We start from the raw sequence: 20,216 nt of genomic DNA on the forward strand, positions 1-20,216 counted from the left end.
CTGTGAAGGACTCATCTAGATTTGTCACATCTGTCTCAACAAAGTCCCCTCCACATCCCATTCTGTGTCTCCCTAACCTGTTGTCACTTCCCCAGTGGCTCTCTCCCTCTCTGTCCTTGTGTGTCTGTGATTGTCTGAGTGGAAGCAGGTGTGCCAGAGTCAGACTAGAGCCACACCAGCTGCACCTCATCTCAATAAGCAAGACCTCTACAAATACTCAGCCCTGCCATACTATGCTACGCTTCAAGTCAAATTATTTAGTTTTGCTATTCAGCATTTTGTTCTTGTTATCTGTTCTACAGTACTCATCCTCTTCTCCATGTCCCTTATATTCTTGCCTGTTCTGACTCTGGTCCCTGTCTCCTGCCCCTCGACTGGTCAATCCTGCAGCTCCGTCCTGGAACCCTGCATCACTCGGTCCCCTCGGATCCCACTCTGGACAAGCTTCCTCAGCTCCTAACTGCCCCAGCCTCAGTTCGTGGCTCTCAGCTACCAGCTCAAGCCTTCCCTAGCCTTTAGCCCATCTTTCCCTGTGCTTGCCATAAATATCTTTTTTTACCTTATTCCTGTCTCCTCATCTGTGTCTGCACCTAGGTTCACCTGTTTTGCAGGCCCATGTAACAAGATTGTCACCATGAAGATGGAGTATTACATCTAATATTATCCTGAAATCTAGAGTGCAGTTTAACAGGGCACTGCTGGGGGATGTGCAAGAAAGGAAGGAAAAGATTAAATCAGGGAGAGAGAAAAGAAGTAAGGAAAGAACAAATGGATGAGAAAAAGAAGGGTGGAAGGGACGGAAGAAATGCAACAACTAAAGGAATAATTAATTAATTGCTCACATGGACAACAGAGGAAAAAAAAACCCCTCAAATGCGGTGTCAGTGACGGATGAAGGAGGGAGCAGCAGAAGGAGAGGTGTGAAGGAAGGATTCCATCTCAAGCCACCAATGTCAAAACATGGTGTATTGACTGCCAAGAGATAAAACCAGGCTTTCACACACACACACACACACACACACACAAACACACACACACACACACACGCACACTCACACACACAGAATGGCATCTAGCAAATCGATGGGACACTGACGCCTGCTATGTGGAGGGGCCCTTAAGACCCTGGCTAATAAACCCTATGGCTGACTGAGTGTGTCAGTGTGTGTGTGCGTGTGAGTGTCTGCATGTGCCAGAGTGAGTGTCAATGTAGGACAGCTTTTAAGACCCCAGCTAGTTCATATAGCTCAGTGTTACTACTCAGGTGGTCTGGTGATCGTGTGTGTGTGTGTGTGTGTGTGTACACAATGAAAGAGCATATTGCAATCATATCTTATATAATATTATATATAATCCTGTTAATCCTAAAAACCAGCTTCATGTCTGAACACTGTACTCTCTTTTATTTGAAAAAAAAGCTGCGTCCACATGTTCCGCCATCCATATCGAAACAGCAATATTCAGAGTGTTTTGTCAGTATTTTTGGTGTGTTAATCACAATTTGCCATTAATCCAACAAACAAGTGTCCTGGTAGGCAAATGACAGGTGTTGTGATAAGATGCAAAGATGCATCACCGCTCGCCAACACTGTGTTTTCTGTGATTGAGGTTTTTACACATCAAATGTGAGGGAGATTCCTTCTGTAAATCTGTTTTGTGCATGTGTACACTTGTGGAGGTATGTAAATACACACACACACACACACAAGAAGTGAATAATAGTGTATATGAATAGGTAGGGATACTGTGTGCCCATGCTGTTTATGTATTGATCCGTGAGGGTCAATTTCATGAGGAAGCCAAGCTACTTCTCCTGAAGAAATCTGTGTGTGTGTGTGTTTCACTTACCATAAGCCCAGCAAGACAAGTCATACCTCCTCCTAACTCACACACAGCACCCCTGAGAGACAGAGAGGGAGAGAGAGAAGAGTGGGAGTGAGATTCACCTTGCTGAGCCAAACCTACTGTAGCAGTTTAGCACTAACACACACATGCGCACGCACATACTGTACATATACACACTCACACACGCCCACAAACACATGCGCATACACACACAGTAAACACAGCAGGGTAAGAAATATCAATTCAACCATCATCCTGAAAGCTGAATACTGAACATAGAGAAGCACAAGCTCAATCAGCAGGAAATCTGAGAAAACACACACACACACACACACACACACACACACACACAAAGTCCTGTAGCGTGCATGCTCATTCAACCCCTCTCTCCATACTCTTCCTCCTTTCATCTCCCCTTCCCTCCGTCTGTACCCCTGTCCTCTTTCATCCCTCCCTGCCTCCCTCCCTCTCTCGCTGACCTTCACTACGCTGCTCTGATCAATACCCCTCTCTTCCTCGCCTCCCGCCTCTTGAATGTTAAAACAGGAAATCAAAGGGTGACGTTCCACCTTGAGTGGAAATCAAAGGTGCCTGGGCGCTTTTCAGCCCTGTGCCGCAGGGCGGGCCAGTGCTCAGCAGACAAGAGCAGGGGAAAGAGCAGCACAGAACAACGCAGCGTGGCATGGAATGGTACAGAATGACACAAGCACTGAGCATTTACAGCGGGAACCAGTCAGATTTAAATTAGATGGATTTTGGAGAAAGCGGTAGTGTTGAAGGGTTTTTTTATGAGCCTGAAATAATGATAAAATGTAGATTAACAGGTTAAATGTGAAGTGATATATTTTATCTTGTAATTACATTTAACAAAATGTGAGAGTCCATGGTTAAGAGAAATGGATGTTTGTGTCATAACAGCAGTGTGTTAGTATTTCCAAGGATGTTGCTACCTTCCTCCTCCTCCTCCTCCTCCCTGCTAGCAATTTACGTTTTTCAATTTTCCCTTTATTTTACTGAAGAGGAAAAACACTTTCAAAGTGACTTCTCTACTGTACTTCCATGATCTGTCACAATTATGGTCCTTGTTTGCTTGGTGAAACAGTTGAGTCTTTTGATGGGCGGAAGCAGGTTTAAAGGGAGCGAGAACTTACTTGAATACGTGACGCTTCTGCAGACAGTAATGAGCCATCACCTCTTCAGATGGCCACACACCTGAGACAAGAGAAAACAAGAGAGATTAAGTCGCTTGTGACGCCTGACTGATGTTCATCCATTTCAGCGACAGATCTTTATTTGCAGGCATTTATCTAGCATCTCTAATGTGACAAATTGCTTTGATTCCGGTGTCTCAACATCAAAACACCTTAATATTGCTATAAAACCCAAATAAAAACAATCGGTGTATCCAGTGAAACATAATTGGATGCATTGTATTTTCTAGTCTGTGTTCATTTGCTTCTCTTGTGGTTTCCACCTTGCCTGTGATCCAAGGCTTCTCTGTCTCTCTGTCCGTCTGTCTATCCTAAATCCTTACAACACACTCTCTCATTGGGCACTGTGTATGCAAGTGAATGTGTGTGTGTGTGTATGTGACAGGGGGTCCAGTGGGTGATAATCACAGCGTGCAGGCCTGTCTGGCTTATCACCTACTGTCAGCCCTTCTCCTTCTGCCGTGCGTGTAACACACACTAACGCACACACACTTGCATGCTCAGTGCTATTTTCCCGCTCTCTCAACACACACACACACACACAAACAGACAAATACACACATCTTGGCAGTAGAAGAAGTAAACATTCATTTGAATAAAACTTCAGCTTTTTGCTTCTGGCTTTGAACAAGAAGGTTCGGCTTGGTGGTGTCTGTGTGTGTTTGTGTGTGCGCATATGCATCTGTGTGTGTGTGTGTGATTATATGAAGGAGTTGTTGAGAAAAGAGAATGAGGGGATACAGAATGGAGAAAGCAAGCGAGGGAGGGAGAAAGAGATAGAAAATGAGCGAGGTAACGAGAGAAAAACTGGGGAGGGAGGGAGGGTTAGAGGAAGAGAGAGAAAAGGTGGTAGTCGATATAATAAGCGGCTTACAGACGGTCTCTCTTCACCTCATGGGGCAGACATCACTGCTCTCTCGCTCTCCCTCTCCATGTCTATCTCTCTCGCTCGCACTCTCTCTCGCTCTCTCTCTTTCCCCTCGCTCCGGTCCGCCAAGATTAGCTCAAGCAAGCAGGATTTAATAATGCCTATTGATAAAATGTCCAAATATTCCTTTTCCCCATTAGAAAAAAACACGCTCTCTACGTCTTGGCCTGACAGCACACACACACACACACACACACACACACGCGCACACACACACAAATACAATGACAACCAGAGTAGCTATACTGTGTATCTAGAGAGTGTCAAGACATGTAAGACTTAAATAAGGTGACATTTTAAATTTCATCTGTTATTCCCCTTCAGCCAGGTGCTTGTCACACGATGGGGGAAAACTTTTTACAGTCAACTGGCACATCGGTCAGTGCAGCAATGCAACGGTGAGTGTAGAGTAATGCTGGAACCTATCTCAAGTTGTGCTGTTTGTTCTTGTCCATATAAATGTTTTTTTCCCCTGATATTTCCTGAATTTATATATTTTTTATAATCCTAAAAATCTTATTAACAGCGAGCTTTAATTTATTTTTTTTATTATCAACACATCTCATGAAAAAGATCCAAACCAACACTATGTTAGTCTGTCTCTCAATACTTTCTAAGTCCCTGATGAGTAAAGAGTGCATTCGTTGGGGACTATTTTCAGCGGATTAATACACATTTGGTGCGCTGGTGAGTATTTACAGCAGCAAGATGGTGTATGTGAGATTGACTCAGAAATAAACAATGGCCATGTTAATGAAGGAACATGTCAGCCACTGTAATGATGTGGATCACTGATGGTTTTTTGTCTTTTCATGGGATTTGTTGACAATAAGAGAGATATAGAATCATCAATCAATCACCAGCTTTATTCTCTAATGACAAACTGAAAGTAGGGAAAGTAGAGCTGGATGAGTTTATTGAATTAGAGACTCTCATCTCAATTTACAATAATAAAATAGTCTGAATTTCATATAATTAAGCAGATAATAGCTACAACAATTACATATAACCAAATATTAATCCAATCAGAGCCCAAAGTCCAAAATCAAAAGATGCAAAAATGTCATGTGCTATATATACACAATTAATTGTGATATAGATTTTAGATATTAGCCTCAAAGCCTATGTTTGAGGGGAGTTTCTTCAATTCCAGTATTCACCATTGGCAGGAACAAATGATTTAAAGCCTTGTTCTGCTGGAGTAAGCGTGGACACTGTTCATCCTCTAGAATAGACGTATGTGCGCGGGGTATTGTGTGTCTTAAACCCTTCCCCCTCAACTTTGACCCCCTTCCCTTTTTGACTGTGTGTTCACATGAAACATAATGGTGCCCCGACACAAACCTTTGCTCTGAACAACGACAGTTTAGCCCCTCCTCTCTTCACCCACAGATGTGCGTCACCGTGACACTTGACAGCCAAAACGTCTTGAGTAGATGATGAACGGTAGAGGGTGGTAATGCAACATTAAACGGGCCGTTCAACAACACAAGCAGAAGAAGAGAAAAGATGACCCTCCCTTTGGTTTTCATTCTGTGGTTGACTTCTGATGATGTATACAGGTCATGAGAGGCATCTAATTGGATAGTGGAGTTACTGGGACACCATTTCACCCTGAAACTGACTCCAAAAGGTGCTTATAGACAAGTAAGAGCCACCAAAATGCAGCAAGTCATGCCAAATACCTTTAAGATGCTGAATGCATAGTCTACCCCTGCATTTCATGAAAACTTAGCCCTTCTCCTAATTTATTTTATTGTACTGTATTTTTGCATTTTAACTATTTTCTATACTGTTTTTATGTATTTTAAATGATATTGTTTGTTGAAGTGGTGTCTTGTGTAGTCAAATGTCCTGTTTAGTGTTGTTTTTCAGCACTGTGTGCTGAACCTAAAGATAATTTTACACAGTGTGGACAATAAATTTCTTTCCTTCCAAAGTAAGGGGAAGGAAAAACCTAACTGTACCCTTCATTCAGGTTTACACATCCCTAAAGGAATTGTTCATCTGTACTTGTTATACCATCCCTCAAGGCCATCTGTGATTATAATATCAAGAAAAGTAACACCAGATAATATGTTCATTCCAGTAATAATAATATGAAGTGCTAAACTGGATATGGCTTTCCATGTCTTCATGCTCTCTGCTAAGTGTCCACACCAACTTTCTTTCATAAAAAGTTATGTGTCTGTGTGTGAGTGTGTGTGAACACATGCATGTGTGTGTGAGAGAGAGCGAGACAGACAGCGCTAAGTAATAAAGCTTTGTAAAGCATATGTGAATCTGATGGTTAATCCCCAACTCCAATAACATTAATAGCCCAGGGTGATAGGAACTATGGATGTGTGTTTGTGTACGTGCGTGCATGTGTGTGTGATAAGTATGTGGTGCCTGTTTGTGTGTGTGTGTGTGTGCCTCCCAGGTCGAGGTGCACTGTAGGAAATGAAGGGATCAGGAGTAGAGAGCAGATTACTCTTCCTGAGGATAATGAAATTATTTCTCACCTTCAATTACGAGATGAGGAAAGGAAGCAGTGTAGGTGTGTGTGTATGTGCGTGTATCAGCTTAATATAGTTGTCGGTCCCAGGCACTAACCCCTGTCAATGGTGTTATACCCTGAAAACCATATGTGTGGCTTATTGGGGTTGTGTGCTTGAAATATTGTTAACTTGCCTCCGGGTTGCTACGGTTAGCTTAGGAATGACTAAAATCTGTCAGACACACCAAAAATCTTTCTGATGAAAAAATTGTGCTTTGGAAAATGTTCATTTTATACATAAGAGGGTTTTGCAAATTGTACTTTCTTTCTTTTTCTTTAGACCGGCTTATTCATGCTGCTGTGACATACGGCTACACACTTTTTCTTCAAAAATGAGTCAAATTTAATTCATATATAGCTATAATAAGACATAGCTGTAGGTTTATTTCATACAATGTGAAAGTGAAGGCAGTTTTCTGGCATGATACCTGATGGAGAACTAGTGGGTTGAATAGAAGATGTGAGTATTGCAAACAGTTGCGTGCTACTTTTTTTCTTGATCCTGTGCTTACTTGGCAACACGTCCTTAAGGGTTGCCTTGGTTTAGAAACAAAGACGCACACACCATTAACAGTAAAGAAGGATGGAGGCCTGCTGAACCAATTGGTTGCTCAAGGCTACCCACTTAATACAATGTATAATGCCATAGTCCTTAACCCTCATCCCTCTACATCCTGGTGACCTGGGAATGACCCTGTGAACTCCATGACTTAAAGTAACACTAATCTGGCCTCAGTAGCTGTCAGTAATCACATGCACAGGGATAGAATTATCCATCCATCCCTCCGTTTTCTGCTGCTTATCCAGAAAGTTAACCCGGTAACCCAGACATCCACTTCCCCACCCATGTCCTCCAGGTCTTCCCAAGGAATTCTAAGGAAAGGATCAGGCAAAGGAATTAGCTGAGGAGGATCTCGATATAATTTGGGGGGGAGACCACCTAAAATACCTCGCCACCTAAGCCAAGCTAAGATAACAGCACTTGAGACAAGGCAGTTTCTCTGTTCTAAGTTGACTAAGTATTAATTAAAGGTATAATATGTAACTTTTCTGCATTAAAATGTCTAAAAACAACTAGACCTGTTATATATTTTGTTCAGTTGTATATTTACATTATCCCAAATGTTTCCAACAATTTTTAAACCCAGAGAAATCCGTAATTTTAATCAAGTTAACAGTCCGTTTCATTTTGTCGCCCATCAAGGGCATCATATCTCCTCTACCAAAGAGTATACCTGCACAAGATGATAATCATCTTGTGTGCATGTCAGCGTTGCGGTTGTCCATCACAATGGTGTCTACCAAAGAGTATACGCATACAAGATAATATGTGGGCATTGTGGTTGTCCACCAGAAACTCTGTCATAAATTGACTTTTATTCGGTTCTAAGCCAGATTTTTATGATAAATTTTTCAGATCTTAGTCATTTTTAAGTATATCTTTCAACCAGATGAAGGATTTTAGTCATCAGACGTTTGGATCTTAAGTTATCAGAAAAACAAGCTGAGCAAGCGTTAGTGGCATTTTGGATCACAGAGAGCCCCTCCCAGACGTCCTGTGTCCACCGAACAGCCTCGGAGAAACACTGATTTTTAACATGAAACTGCTTTATTGAGTGTTTTTACCGGTTTTGATCAGGTACGTTTGTCCTGGAGAGGAGACCTCTGCAGATAATTTGTCTCTGATAAAAACCTTGTTAACGATGAACACTGAAGGAATCCTAACCGGGAGAAGCTGACTGAAATGATGGAAATGTTGGTTGTTTAACAGTGAAGACAACAACTCCCATGATCCCATGTTACTTTGAAACGTCATCAAACTCCAACTTTTGTTATTGTTTTGATTGAAAGACCCCTAGCAGCAGAAATGACATACTGTGTGTTCAAATAGAGCCTGAACACGATCTGCTTAGGTGAGCTTACTGATGCTGAAACCAATATTGATTGCTGCTTTTCACACTGTTGAAATGCTTACAAATTTCATGTACTCCAAAATCCAAATGCTCCAAAAAAAATCATTTACTGGGTCTGACATATTTTAAACCGTCTCTGACAACACAAAGGTCAGTTTACAAAGACCAGGCGTTTGGCCTTGTTTATGTTTTTAAAAATGACAAGCATTCCTGATGTCAGCTACTGTACAGTTATATAGGAGAGCTTTGAGATTTAAGGCAACTTCCCTTAACAAAGCAGCGATTTAGCTTGGTTTCTTTTATCTCCTGAGAATAAAATGTCTGTTTTTCGCCTTTTCTTTCATCAGCCTCTGTCAGGTCTCCTGCTGGGGACAGAATGCTGCTGTAAAGCGCTATCGAGAGGATGGAACGAGTAAAAGAAGACACAGAGGAGGAACTAGAGGAGATGATCAGAGTAGAGAGGAACGCAAGCAATGGCGGGAAAGGGGAGAATGTGGAAAAGTTGTCAAGGAGTTCAGGAAAGTAGTGAGGAAGAAGGTGTTGGGAAGAATAGGAAGGGGAGTCTGGGATAGAGGGAGGAAGTGGGAGAAAGTAGAAGCCGGAATGAAGCAGGGAGAGAAGAAAGAAGAGGAACAGGGAAGAGAGGAGTAACAGGAGGGAGGGAGGTGAGGTGGACAAGATTGGGCAAAGAAATAGACTAAGCAAGGAAATGGAGAGAGAGAGAGGGAGAGGGAGAGAGAGGGAGAGGGAGAGAGAGGTGTCAAGATGGGGTTAAGTGGGCCATGATGTTGCTTTGTGCAAACACACATGCACACCTCTATCACTATCACATACTGATACACACAAACACACACACACACACAGTGTGTCTCTCTCCCCTCAGGCCCAGCATGTCTTCAGGCTCTGTGGCTCTCTGGCGGTGATCCGTCTCCACATTAAGCGAGGCCTCAGATAATTCCTAAGCCTCCTCCATGGCCGATCCAATAAGGGATAAGGCTCTCGGCTGGCCATGATCAACTGACAATCTGTCCTCTCACACGGCTACTTTAGTGGAGGCCAGGATTACCCCGGCCAGCCTAGACAGGGTACACACAGTTCACAAGACCACGGAGCTGTGTGCATGTGTGTGTGTGTGCGTGTGTGCGTGTGTGTGTGTGTGTGTGTGTGTGAGTGAGTGAGAGAGAGTCAAAGAGAAAGACAGAGACAAACTGAAGAAGATTGTGTACAGAAGTAAATGAGTGTGGATTTGTGAGCATGATTGTGTGCATCTGCGTATGTATGTGTGAGTGCCACAGTGAGGCACCAGAGAGCTGGCCAGTGTGTCTGGTTTTTGGGGGGTTAAAAAACTGAAAATAAAAGTTAGATCTCTGCTACAAAATACTATGATGCTTCAATAAATGGAAGTACTTTGATGGTAAAAGCGCAGCACTAACATGTTCACTGCTTGGACAAACAACAACAAATGTTTGTTTTCTAAATTTCAGTGCATCTTAGAATAAAAAATTAAATTGTGTTATACATTATCATATAATACAGCATAATAGGGGCAATTGCAGGATAACTGCAGTACTGCTCTTGAGAAGTTTGTGGAAAAAGAAGTCATCAAATACACTTCTAAAGATTATAAATTGACTTTTAAGTTTTGCTGGAGTGAAATCTAAAAAAACTTTGCCTGTGCAGGTCTTAGAAGATCAAGATCTACGTCAAATAATTCGACTCATTAAAGAAATTTCCAGTAATAAAAAGAATGAGGAAATCAATAACAAGAATCTGGATGCTGTTGGGGCAAAACAACAAAGCATTAAGAGGATACAGCACTTCAACCTTTTAGGAACCATCATGCCACTTCAATATTCTTTCAATCTATTAATTAGGTGCCTACTGCAGTCAGGTTGGAAGCATAAAAGCTGCAGGGACAAACAAATATTACTGATTTCATTTTGTGGTATTTTGAAGCCAAAAAAACTGGATGATTTTTGATTGGCCTTTAAGGACTTTGAGCCCCTAATAAATCAGATCGGGTCAACCTTTATAAAAGCTTGAACTATTAATAGCAGCATGTTAATAATAATAGCAATTACGAAATGATCATTCTGCCTAGCTGCTATGGTAAACACACATGCTGTGAATAGGCAGTTTAGATAGCCTATTCGCCTTTCACCAGAAGAGCCAGGCAGTGTGTGATAAGCATCGACATTCTAGCCAACAGAGTCTGCCTTGGAGACACTCCTGATCCCTTTTTCCATTGGAATAGGCTCATTTTAACACACACTCACACCCGCACATGCACACAAACACGCACTCGCGCACACTCTTGGAGGACTGTGCAGGGCTTCGATAAGCGTGGCCCTTCTCTCTCTCTCTCTCTCTGAGTAAACATCGTTTTGGATTAGGCAGAGTATAATGAGAGCAGGGGGCTATCTGCCCACCACGCCTGCATTGTGGCCCCCCGCTCCTCTCTGAGGGGGCCGGCACCAATCTTTACTCTGCTATTTATCCCCCTCCTCTGATAGCTTACTTATCTGCAGCAAAATGCCAGGGCTGACTGCCTGTCTAACTGCCCCAATAATTGTCTGCTTGCCTTCTTGTCTGCCTGGTTCCACACCTGTCTGTCTGTCATCTTGTCTTAAAGCTTGCAAAAAAGCATTAAGACAAATGCATCGCTACGTCTCATTTTATCTCTCCTCCACCTGTCTGTCAGCATGTCTGTCTACATGACAGACTCTTTTTCTGAATCTCATCTCCTGGTGGTTGCTGTTGCAGAGCCACAGTGCTGCAGTATGAGTGATTTTATAAAAAAGCGGAACAAGCAGCAGTACTTCTTGCATTCCTGTGCTGTATCGAAAGTTAGCGCTTGTAGGTGTGTTCTTAATTTTATTTAATTATTCATAGGGCTTGTTTTGTCATTTTACTGATTTTATTATGCACAAATAAAATGGAGAGTCCATGTAAATAAATGCCATGGTATTATGCTTTTTAGTGTGCTATGTAGGTGTATACAGTTCTCTGATGAGTTCGAAAAGCTAGAGAGCTCGCAAAATCAATCTGTTGATATGTTCTGTTATATGAGGAGTTTGGAAGTACTGTATTCTGTATTATTTTGGGATTATTCTGGGCGGAAATGTCAGTGCAACTGACAAAGAGAGGAAAAACTGAATGTCCGGTAGAGCTGCAAGGCTGGCTGGGATGACGACAAAGATGTTCTATAGGATGATGGAGGATGAAGGACACCTGCTGCATGTGGACAGTGAGGATTGTCTTATTGGATGCAGTGGCAGCATGAGACCACCTGTCACACACACTAAACAATATTCTCACTCTTTTATCCCACGAGGGGTATGACAGTAAAACCAGAACTTTTGTAAGGATGATGTAAACTAGGACTTTTTTTACTCAAATGTGAAACAAAATGAAGAAAAAAAGGGGGTCGCTTGAGCTGTAACTGCTGCACTTAATATAATATCAATATTTTTTCAACTTTTTATTTTTGCATCATGAATCACTACCTATCCCATCATGCCCTGCACCTCTCATTGACATTGAATAAAGGCAAGAGAGTGAACACTTCATGAAATTACATCTGGTGCACCACCATTGTCAGCGTAGAGTGAGTATTCAGGAGCAAAAAGAAGCAGGGGAAGTGAGGGTTACAGGAGAAGAGTCGTATAAATTACGGAGGAAGAAATAGAAAGAGAGAGTGAGAGAGACACGGCGGCGCGGAATTACAGAGAGTAGGAACGATTGAATGAGAGAGGAGGGAATGAGATGTGGGGAGAGACAGGAGGAGGCAGAAACAAAGAGGGAGTTTGACATGTGGCTAATAGACATATCAGCACTGAGGTGTGGGGTTTGGCTGGCAGACGAGAGCTTTGCAGAGCTTCATTCATTGATTAGCATATGGAGAGTGGCATGGGGCCGTGTGACAACCCCAGATTATGCTGCACACACACACACAATGTAGATTGCCACAGATTGCATCTCTCTCCTTCCTTGGAGAAAAGCAAGGATGTCAAATTACAGGGTGTCACCTGCACCAAGCTATCTAGTTTCTTGAATGTTAATATATATAAACAATTAGGACAGGAGAAAGAAGGAGAGAGAGAGGAACAGGGGTGATTGAAGAGGAGAGAAAGAAGAGAGGAGAGGAGAGAAAAGTGTTGGGATAGTGTGAAGGAAAAAAGACGAGAGACAGAGGGTGAAAGGGGCAGGAGAGGGTAGAAAATGAGAAAAGGGCGTAGGGAGGAGAGGAGCAGGGCAGTTGAGATTAAACTGACTGATGAGAGGTTCTTTTTTTCTTGGATGATGGAAAAAGAATAAAACAATATGAGAAAACATGACAGCTACTACTGAACCCCTCCGTGTCTTCACCCTGCTGGATTCTGTCTGAATGTATACCGATATAAAATAGAGAAACCAGAATCATATACAGCATGTGGTGATATACAATAAAACCATCATCATTTGATTTATATCACTGTATTTCTTTAATTCACTGAGTTTATTCCACTATCCATGTCTGTGGTAGCTTCAATTTAAATCTAGATGAATATCCAAACTGCGTATGTGTGAAAACTGTTCTTATTGTTTCACTGTCAGTGTCCTGCGAATGAAGCTTTGTGGATACTCAGGATAGAAATTTTAACTGACTAGTCCTTTTAATGCAAGTGTCACCCTATTTGACACCAAAAACACCAGTTATTTCAAGTGAAATTGGTGCCCCGGGTAGGCTGTGCTTAAGAAAAAGCACTTCTCAAACGAGCCCCGTCTCCAAATAAATGAGATTGAGCTCGTACACCAATACCTGAAGACGTGTCAGTCGGCCTGGTGTTATCTGTCTGAGTCTCTGTGTCTGCTCAGGGTTTTTTTTTTGCTTTAGTAAGCAACTAGAATAAAATCATTTGCACCAAACAATATTAAGTTTTAGTTTCTGACTCTTGCTTACTTTTTCTTTAACAAGTTTTGTAGCCCGTTACATAAATGTCATTTAATCATCAATAAGACTGAATTTAAGTCTCATCCGTAGATGATAAAAGGACACACATGTGAGTGTGTTGTGATACACACACGATGCACTTAATAAATAAATAAATCCACTGACTGCATTCAAACTACTCTCAGCCTGATTCCTTACTATTGCTTAAGGATCACATAAACGTTCTAAAAACTAAACCTGATATTCAGATGTGGAAAAGTTGAAATTAACCATTGTTAGTTATTTATAGTAAGCCTTATTTTTCAGAAAGTCTCATTGAGATCATAATTCATATTGCAAAAAGGGACCTGACCTGACAACAAGTTACATAAACATCACAGTCACCACAAATGTTGAAAAACTAAATTTGGTCTCTAATTATTTTGACACTGCTAGGTATCCTTGGCTAAGACTGACAAGAAATGATGTGAAATGAAAATTTCAACACCCACACACCCACCATGTGTTTAGTTTTTGAATGAACACACGCCGATGTGCTTGTATTTTTGTGGGCAAATGAATGTAGGAGTGAGCTGGGAGCAATTATGAGTACCACAAAGTTATGAAAAACTGAAGACAAATAGAACTGAGGAGGGGGGGGAGAGAGAAAAAGATAAATTTGGGAAGAGTGACAGAGTGACATGAGGAGGGAGACAGAAATCACATCCACTTCTAGAGCATCCAGCAGTCTGCCCAACAACTGCACTGATGCCTTAAACATGAGACCCAGATTTTCGATCTTGGTGAAGAGGTGCTGAGGGAAGACGAGGAGAGGAGATGGAGATGGGGACAGACAAAATACAGAAGAGAGGTTGTAGGGAGCAAAGAGAAGGGTGGGGGAGGTAAACAAGAGGGGCAGATTTGTTTTGGATGCAAAGACAGTGCTGCAGAGGGACGAAATCTCAACACTGTTTTAACTGTGTATAGTTACAATGTTCTTACAGATAGTATTAAGTTGAAAGAGGGTCTCCCATATCCAAGTATTGTTGTCTAAGGTGCCGTCTTAAAATTGTTTGTTTAGTCTGATCAACAGAGAACTAGGAAATGTTCAACTTTCAAAGTTGCTTCACTGTCTGGATACAATCTGTATGTCGTATTGATCTGTCAAAGACGAGATGTCTGATGGATGAATGTTGACCTATGAGCAGTGATGTGTGACTTTTAGTGTGGGTGGACCAAGGGGAGAAGTTTCAGGATGGCAAAAACTGCATCATACCTGCATGACAGATAAGATTTGATTGCACACAATGCGGGACAGAACAAGAGAGCAGATTTTTTTTTATTTGTGAAATAACTATGAAAAAGATGGATGACATTTGGAGTGATTCTTCAATGCTTTTAAATTTTAGGAATGACAGAAGATTTGCAATTAACTCAGTTACTAGATGCAATGCCTTGCCTGCCTGTGTTGGCACAAAATAGTCAATACTTATATTGATCTGATTCGACTTTAATAGTTTGTCAACTGAATCACCTTATTGAATCTGGCCCTAGTCCAGCCATTACAGAAATATTAAGAAGATCAGGGTGTACTTTGTAGTTTTGGTCAGAATTCCCATTGCAGCATTGGTTTTTGAACATTTGGCAAGTCCAAGTTCCACTATGCATGACTTGATGGTGAGTAAACTCGAATGCTTTCAAACTCAAACACACAGATTCGGTCTCAAAAAGATTGAGGCTGAACTTCTGAGCAAAGACCTGTGGTAAGGGCAGGTGTTTATGAGAAGGTGAGAGCAGGATAGAAGAAGGTTAATGGGGTGGACAGGGGTGAGTTTGTGAGCTAAAAGTACAGATGATTCAAACGGGTGTGGGCAGTGGTGATTGGGAGGAAGGGTGGTGGTGGCAGGGTGTTAATTTGGGAGGTTCAGAAGGGGAAGGAGACCCCCGGGGCTCTCTGTTGCTTTCTCTCTCTCAACTGAAATAAACTGCACTGCGACAAACTCACCATGAGAGGCCGGCGAGCGTGTGGGCATGTGATACAGCGGTGCCTGTGTGTATTTCCGAATGAGTTAGTGTCTGTGTGTGTGTATTTGCATCCGTGTGTGCGCGCATTTCTGTGTGGCGGGCTGCCTCAAGGCTCCCTGTGTGCAGGCGTTTCATTGGAGAGGCAGATGAGCAGGGCAGATATCCTGGGGCGGCCTGGCAGTGGCCAGAGCTTTATCTGAGCTGAAATGATTTTAGCACTCCGTTTTGGAGCACTAACCCAGGAGCAATGTCAACTCCGACCCCTCCTCCTCCTTCTCCTCGATCCTTTTCTCCTTCCTTCCTTCTTTCTTCCATCACTCTGCCCTTTTCTCATCTCTTTTGCTACTTCATCACTCTTCCCTTCCTCACATCACTCTTCTTCTTTACTGTGAATCCTCTGCTCGGCTACTAGATTAGGGAGAAAAGGTAAAGACAGAATGACAGCAAAAGAGACATATTCTATCATTTGAAGTTCACTTATTTACTCATGTTGTTTCCTTTGTCCACAATGTGCTGCCTATTCTTATTTAGTTTATTACTAATTTATGTGTCTGAGAGAGAGTGAAGGAAAGGGCAAAAAAGGGACAACTTAGAGATAAATACTGCATTTCCTCTGAAGTCAAGCGCTTCAAATTGCCAGTTGAAATTATTGACGATTGCTCACTTCAACGCTAAAGAAGCCACTAACATTTAATGATTAACAGATGCACTTACACACCTGTCCTTGCAGAGAAACAGTTTTAATCATCATTTGTTGCAGGAAATTTGACTCTGCAACATATTTAAATAACTGTTCTGTTATTACGTCACAATGTATACCGTGTATGCATGTCGGTGAAGTCATGTAGGCCTCTGAAACCCACCTGTATCTGCTGGTTGGAACTGACAATAAGTGTTCCTTTGCATTTTCCCAGCAGGAGGTTGGACATTCAGATTTTCTTAGTGAGGAATGCAGCATTACATCGGCATTACTAATACAAGTGAAGCCTCCCACCTCTCCAGGCCTCACGTATTTATCGCCTTTGAGAAATGTACCGTATTTTACATGAGACTGTCAGGCGCAGGTACGCTGTCGCTGGTCCTCTGCAATCAGAGCCATTATCACACTGGGTTGATGGTTAGGGCCCACCAAGACACAGCTTTGATGGTACCTTTCCCACTCCTCCCCTCTCATCCCATATCCTCACTCCCTCTCTGTTCGTTCCCTACCTCACCTCACCGCCATCACTGGTCACCACTGTCTCTCTCTCTCTCTCTTTTTCTCTCACTGCATTTACCTTGGCTGCCACATGGGGAATTAAGTGGTATTACGAGGAAAGGCTTCTAGCTGAGCTTAACTGCATTACAAGAACAGGTAATATACCCTGAGAGTGTGAGTGTGAGAGAGCAAGGGGATAGAGGGTGGAGAGACGAGGGGTTCTTGTGGGTGCGAGTGAAAGACAGAGTAGGAGGGAGAGAGAGAAAGAAAGGGGGTCTTAAGTGAATTGTCAACTCAAACGCTCTAATCACAGTGAAAGCCCTGGACAAAGAGCACCCACGGACACCAACGGAGTACACCCTGGGGGCAACGAAAGGCCACTTAGCCTGCATTCACACCAAACCCGGCAATGCGGGAAAAACGGCAGTCCTCTCATTCATCTGAATGGGGGCAGTGCGTTTAGGCTGCAGGAGTGAGGACCGCATGGGGCTCAGCAAAGTACCGCAGTGGCCGTCCGGCAAGAAGTTGGCCCTATCTGACTCCTTCTCTTCCTCTGTCTACCTGCTTCGAACTCTTTCTCTCACTATATATAGGGGCAGGTCTCTTCAAAATAAAACCTTCCACAACACCTGAGAGAGAAGGAGGGAGGAGAGGAGAGGAATGAAAGTAGAAAGTGAGGGAAAAATAAATATATGCACTGTAAATAAATATATACAGTATGTAGACTGGCAGGCAGGTAGATTAATTGCCTGGGCAAAAGAACTAAATTAATTGAAATGTGTAGGAGAGAGAACTGTAAGGAGATAGCCAGTCCAACACTTTGGTCCAAACTGAAATATCTAAACAACTATTTGATGGATGGCCATGAAATTTTTCACAGACATTCAAGGTCCCAAGAGGACGTATCCTTCTGAATTTCATATGTTCATATGTTAGCATGCTGACATTAGCATTTAGCTCGAAGTCCTACTATTCTTACATACAGCTTCAAAGGGCTGCTGGCTGTAGACTCTTTGTATATTTGACATAATTTTGGTGTGATGATGTGGTTTAGATTGACAGCTCATTCTTGACTTAGAAACAGTGGTTGACAGTATTTTTTTTTGTTATTATTTAAAATAACTAAAATTTCTATGTACTCAAATTGTGTATGTTTGCAACTACAGTATAGGTGTGCACCTGGGCCTGAAGTCATGATCACTCAACTCCATTCAAGGTAGCATTAGGGGTAGATGATTATCAAACCACGAACAAGACAGGAAAGGAAAGGAAAAGAAAAGAAAGGAGAGTAAAGTAGCACAAAGACAGTTACTCCACAGTAGCTTGGAGGAGCTTCTATAAGAGCCTGGCCTCCATTCTGGCCTTCAGTGGCTCTGCAGGACCTCCCCTTTCCATAAAGCCCCTAGGCAGATCATTGGCTCCCCAGGGCTAGGCAGCCATGATGGCTCTATTCAACAGCCCTGCTAATGCTATGCTGATTGTCTTAGCACAGCTAGCATGTTGTGTGGCTAAGCACGGGTCATTTCCTCGTTTCCCCCATGTCTCTTTTCAAATGTCAAGGCAGGGAGGGCCTTTACTGGGGCGATGGGGAGCCGCTGATGGTGACTAAAGATGGAGGTTTTTGCATGGGAGAAGTCAAACTGGAATATCACAATGGTAGAAACACTGTAACGCAATTACAATATTGAACACAGAAATAAAAAATAAAAAAATATGCCTGCAGAATCCCAAGTAAAACACACCACAAAGTTGCCTGTGCCCCTTTCAGAGTGTGTCCATTGTGCAAGATGACAAAGGAGCGCTCATACAGCTATGCCGAAACATAATGGTTGTGGCCCCTTGGTCCACCACTTATTGTACCACAGAAGAACTCCTCCCTGTGTCTGCGTGTGTGTGTGTGTGTGTGTGTGTGTGTGTGTGTGTGTGTGTGTATGAGGGCTAACTTGGAGCGAAATGTTCACCTCTGCACTGTAAATGTAGCCAGATGAGCCTACCAGAGAATAAAAGGTTTTATATCATTCAGTTTTTTCATTATACTTCTAGGAGTTTGAAGTACAAAACATGACACGTTGAATTCTGAATGCTTTTCAGCAGACTGTCTGCTGTCCCTTTTTGAACAAATGGGCAGACAGAAGTCTACAAAACCGTTTGGGGAGACAGAGCCCAGTGTCTCTACATATACACATGAACAAATCAAACCTTGAGAATGATTTAGTCTGAAAATTTGGGTTTTGGCCACTTTGTTTTTCAGGTCTTTTAAGGTCGAGGTCCATTCACTGTTAGTGTGTTCAGATCACAATGTAATGCTCTGAAAACCAAAAAGAAAAATAATATTTTAAAAAATATTTTCACTTTCAAGCCATTTTTAAATAATAGTTCTGACCAATGAACCATCACTTATTGTTTCATTTTAAGCTGCTGTGAACGCCATTTCCACCAAGTGGCAACTTTAAGCCACACCTGGCTTAAAGTTACGCATAATTAAGGGCATGGCTACATTGAGTGACAGGTGGGTGCTGTCATATGCAAGTTGCTACCACTGCAACAACGTTGGTTAGGTAACATAACCATGGAGTAACCCCAGATTCACATAGTATAAGAGTAGGCGTAGCTGTTGCTATTTCAGTGTCTTTTCAGTTCATAAAAGTTAATTGTAATATATTGGTCACCTATTGGAGTCGAATGTTACGTTTTTATCCGATAAGTACATTTTGTTTTAATGGTTTTATGCCTGTTTTTCACTAGCAAAAATTAGCAATAGCATTATCAGAATTAACCGTGCTAACTAAGCTAGCAGCTAGTGTTAGGGTCAGCTCCGCCCTCTTGTCCAGATATGGTCACTTCTGGCTCCAAAAATCCAAGATGGCGACAGTCAAAATATAAACTCAAACGGGCTTCAAAACGGGAGTCCACAAACCAATCAGATACGTCATGGTGGCTACGTCCATTATTTTTTCACAGTCTATGTTTTCCACAAAAGAACTGCAATACTGTTCTATGGAAACTGAGGACACAGATTCAGTCCAGCTCTCAGACTCATGCACTTTGCCCTACTCAAATATGGTTGTTTGAGAAGTTTCTATGGAAGTTTTGATACTTATTTTGGTGTGAAACTGTGTCATTGTTGGAATCTATTGTAACTTTATTGAATCAAAGCAGACTACAGCTGCCATCCTCCACGGTCACGATCAATGTTCTACGATCATTTTCAAATGGTGTAGATGGCTCTCTCAACTACAGAGGACACACTACTGTCTATAGGAGAAGACGGTTTGTTTGTATGTCACACACACTCCTTCATGGCAAATTAACTGCTGGAAACTGTTGAAGATCTTTTTTTTTGTGTGTAGGAGACATGAAGGAGAAAAAGGTAAAGTGAAAGAGGGGAAAAGGACAGAGAAGACTTAGAGAAGAGAGAGAGCGACTGCCTGAGAGTGGCAGAGCAACAGAGAGTGAAATGGAGAAATGGAGAAGGGCAGAAGAGGTGGGACAACAACAAGAAAAGAATACTTTAACACCTAGTGTGAGTGAGATTGTGTGTGTGTATATATCACTAGGCTGACACCAAACCCAGGCACCATACAGAGAGCATGGCACTGTAACTGGGCACAGAAGGCTGTGTTGAATATTTCATATCAGAGATTG

The 20,216-nt window shown here is 42.2% G+C and overlaps 1 protein-coding gene across 4 annotated transcripts in view; it reads right to left on the bottom strand.

Moving 5' to 3' along the window:
* Positions 1-20,216, bottom strand: part of camkmt (calmodulin-lysine N-methyltransferase) — a 121,215-nt gene that overhangs the window by 34,223 nt on the left and 66,776 nt on the right. For all 4 annotated transcript variants that reach the window (XM_042432652.1, XM_042432654.1, XM_042432651.1 and 1 more), the window contains exons 5-6: positions 2,997-3,057; positions 1,849-1,900 (exon numbers count right to left, since the gene is read on the bottom strand). In XM_042432652.1, the coding sequence (XP_042288586.1) occupies positions 1,849-1,900; positions 2,997-3,057 (113 nt within the window). The remainder of the gene's footprint in view (positions 1-1,848; positions 1,901-2,996; positions 3,058-20,216) is intronic.

The sequence above is a fragment of the Thunnus maccoyii genome, chromosome 14, assembly GCF_910596095.1.
Source record: "Thunnus maccoyii chromosome 14, fThuMac1.1, whole genome shotgun sequence".
Classification (NCBI taxonomy): Eukaryota; Metazoa; Chordata; class Actinopteri; order Scombriformes; family Scombridae; genus Thunnus; species Thunnus maccoyii.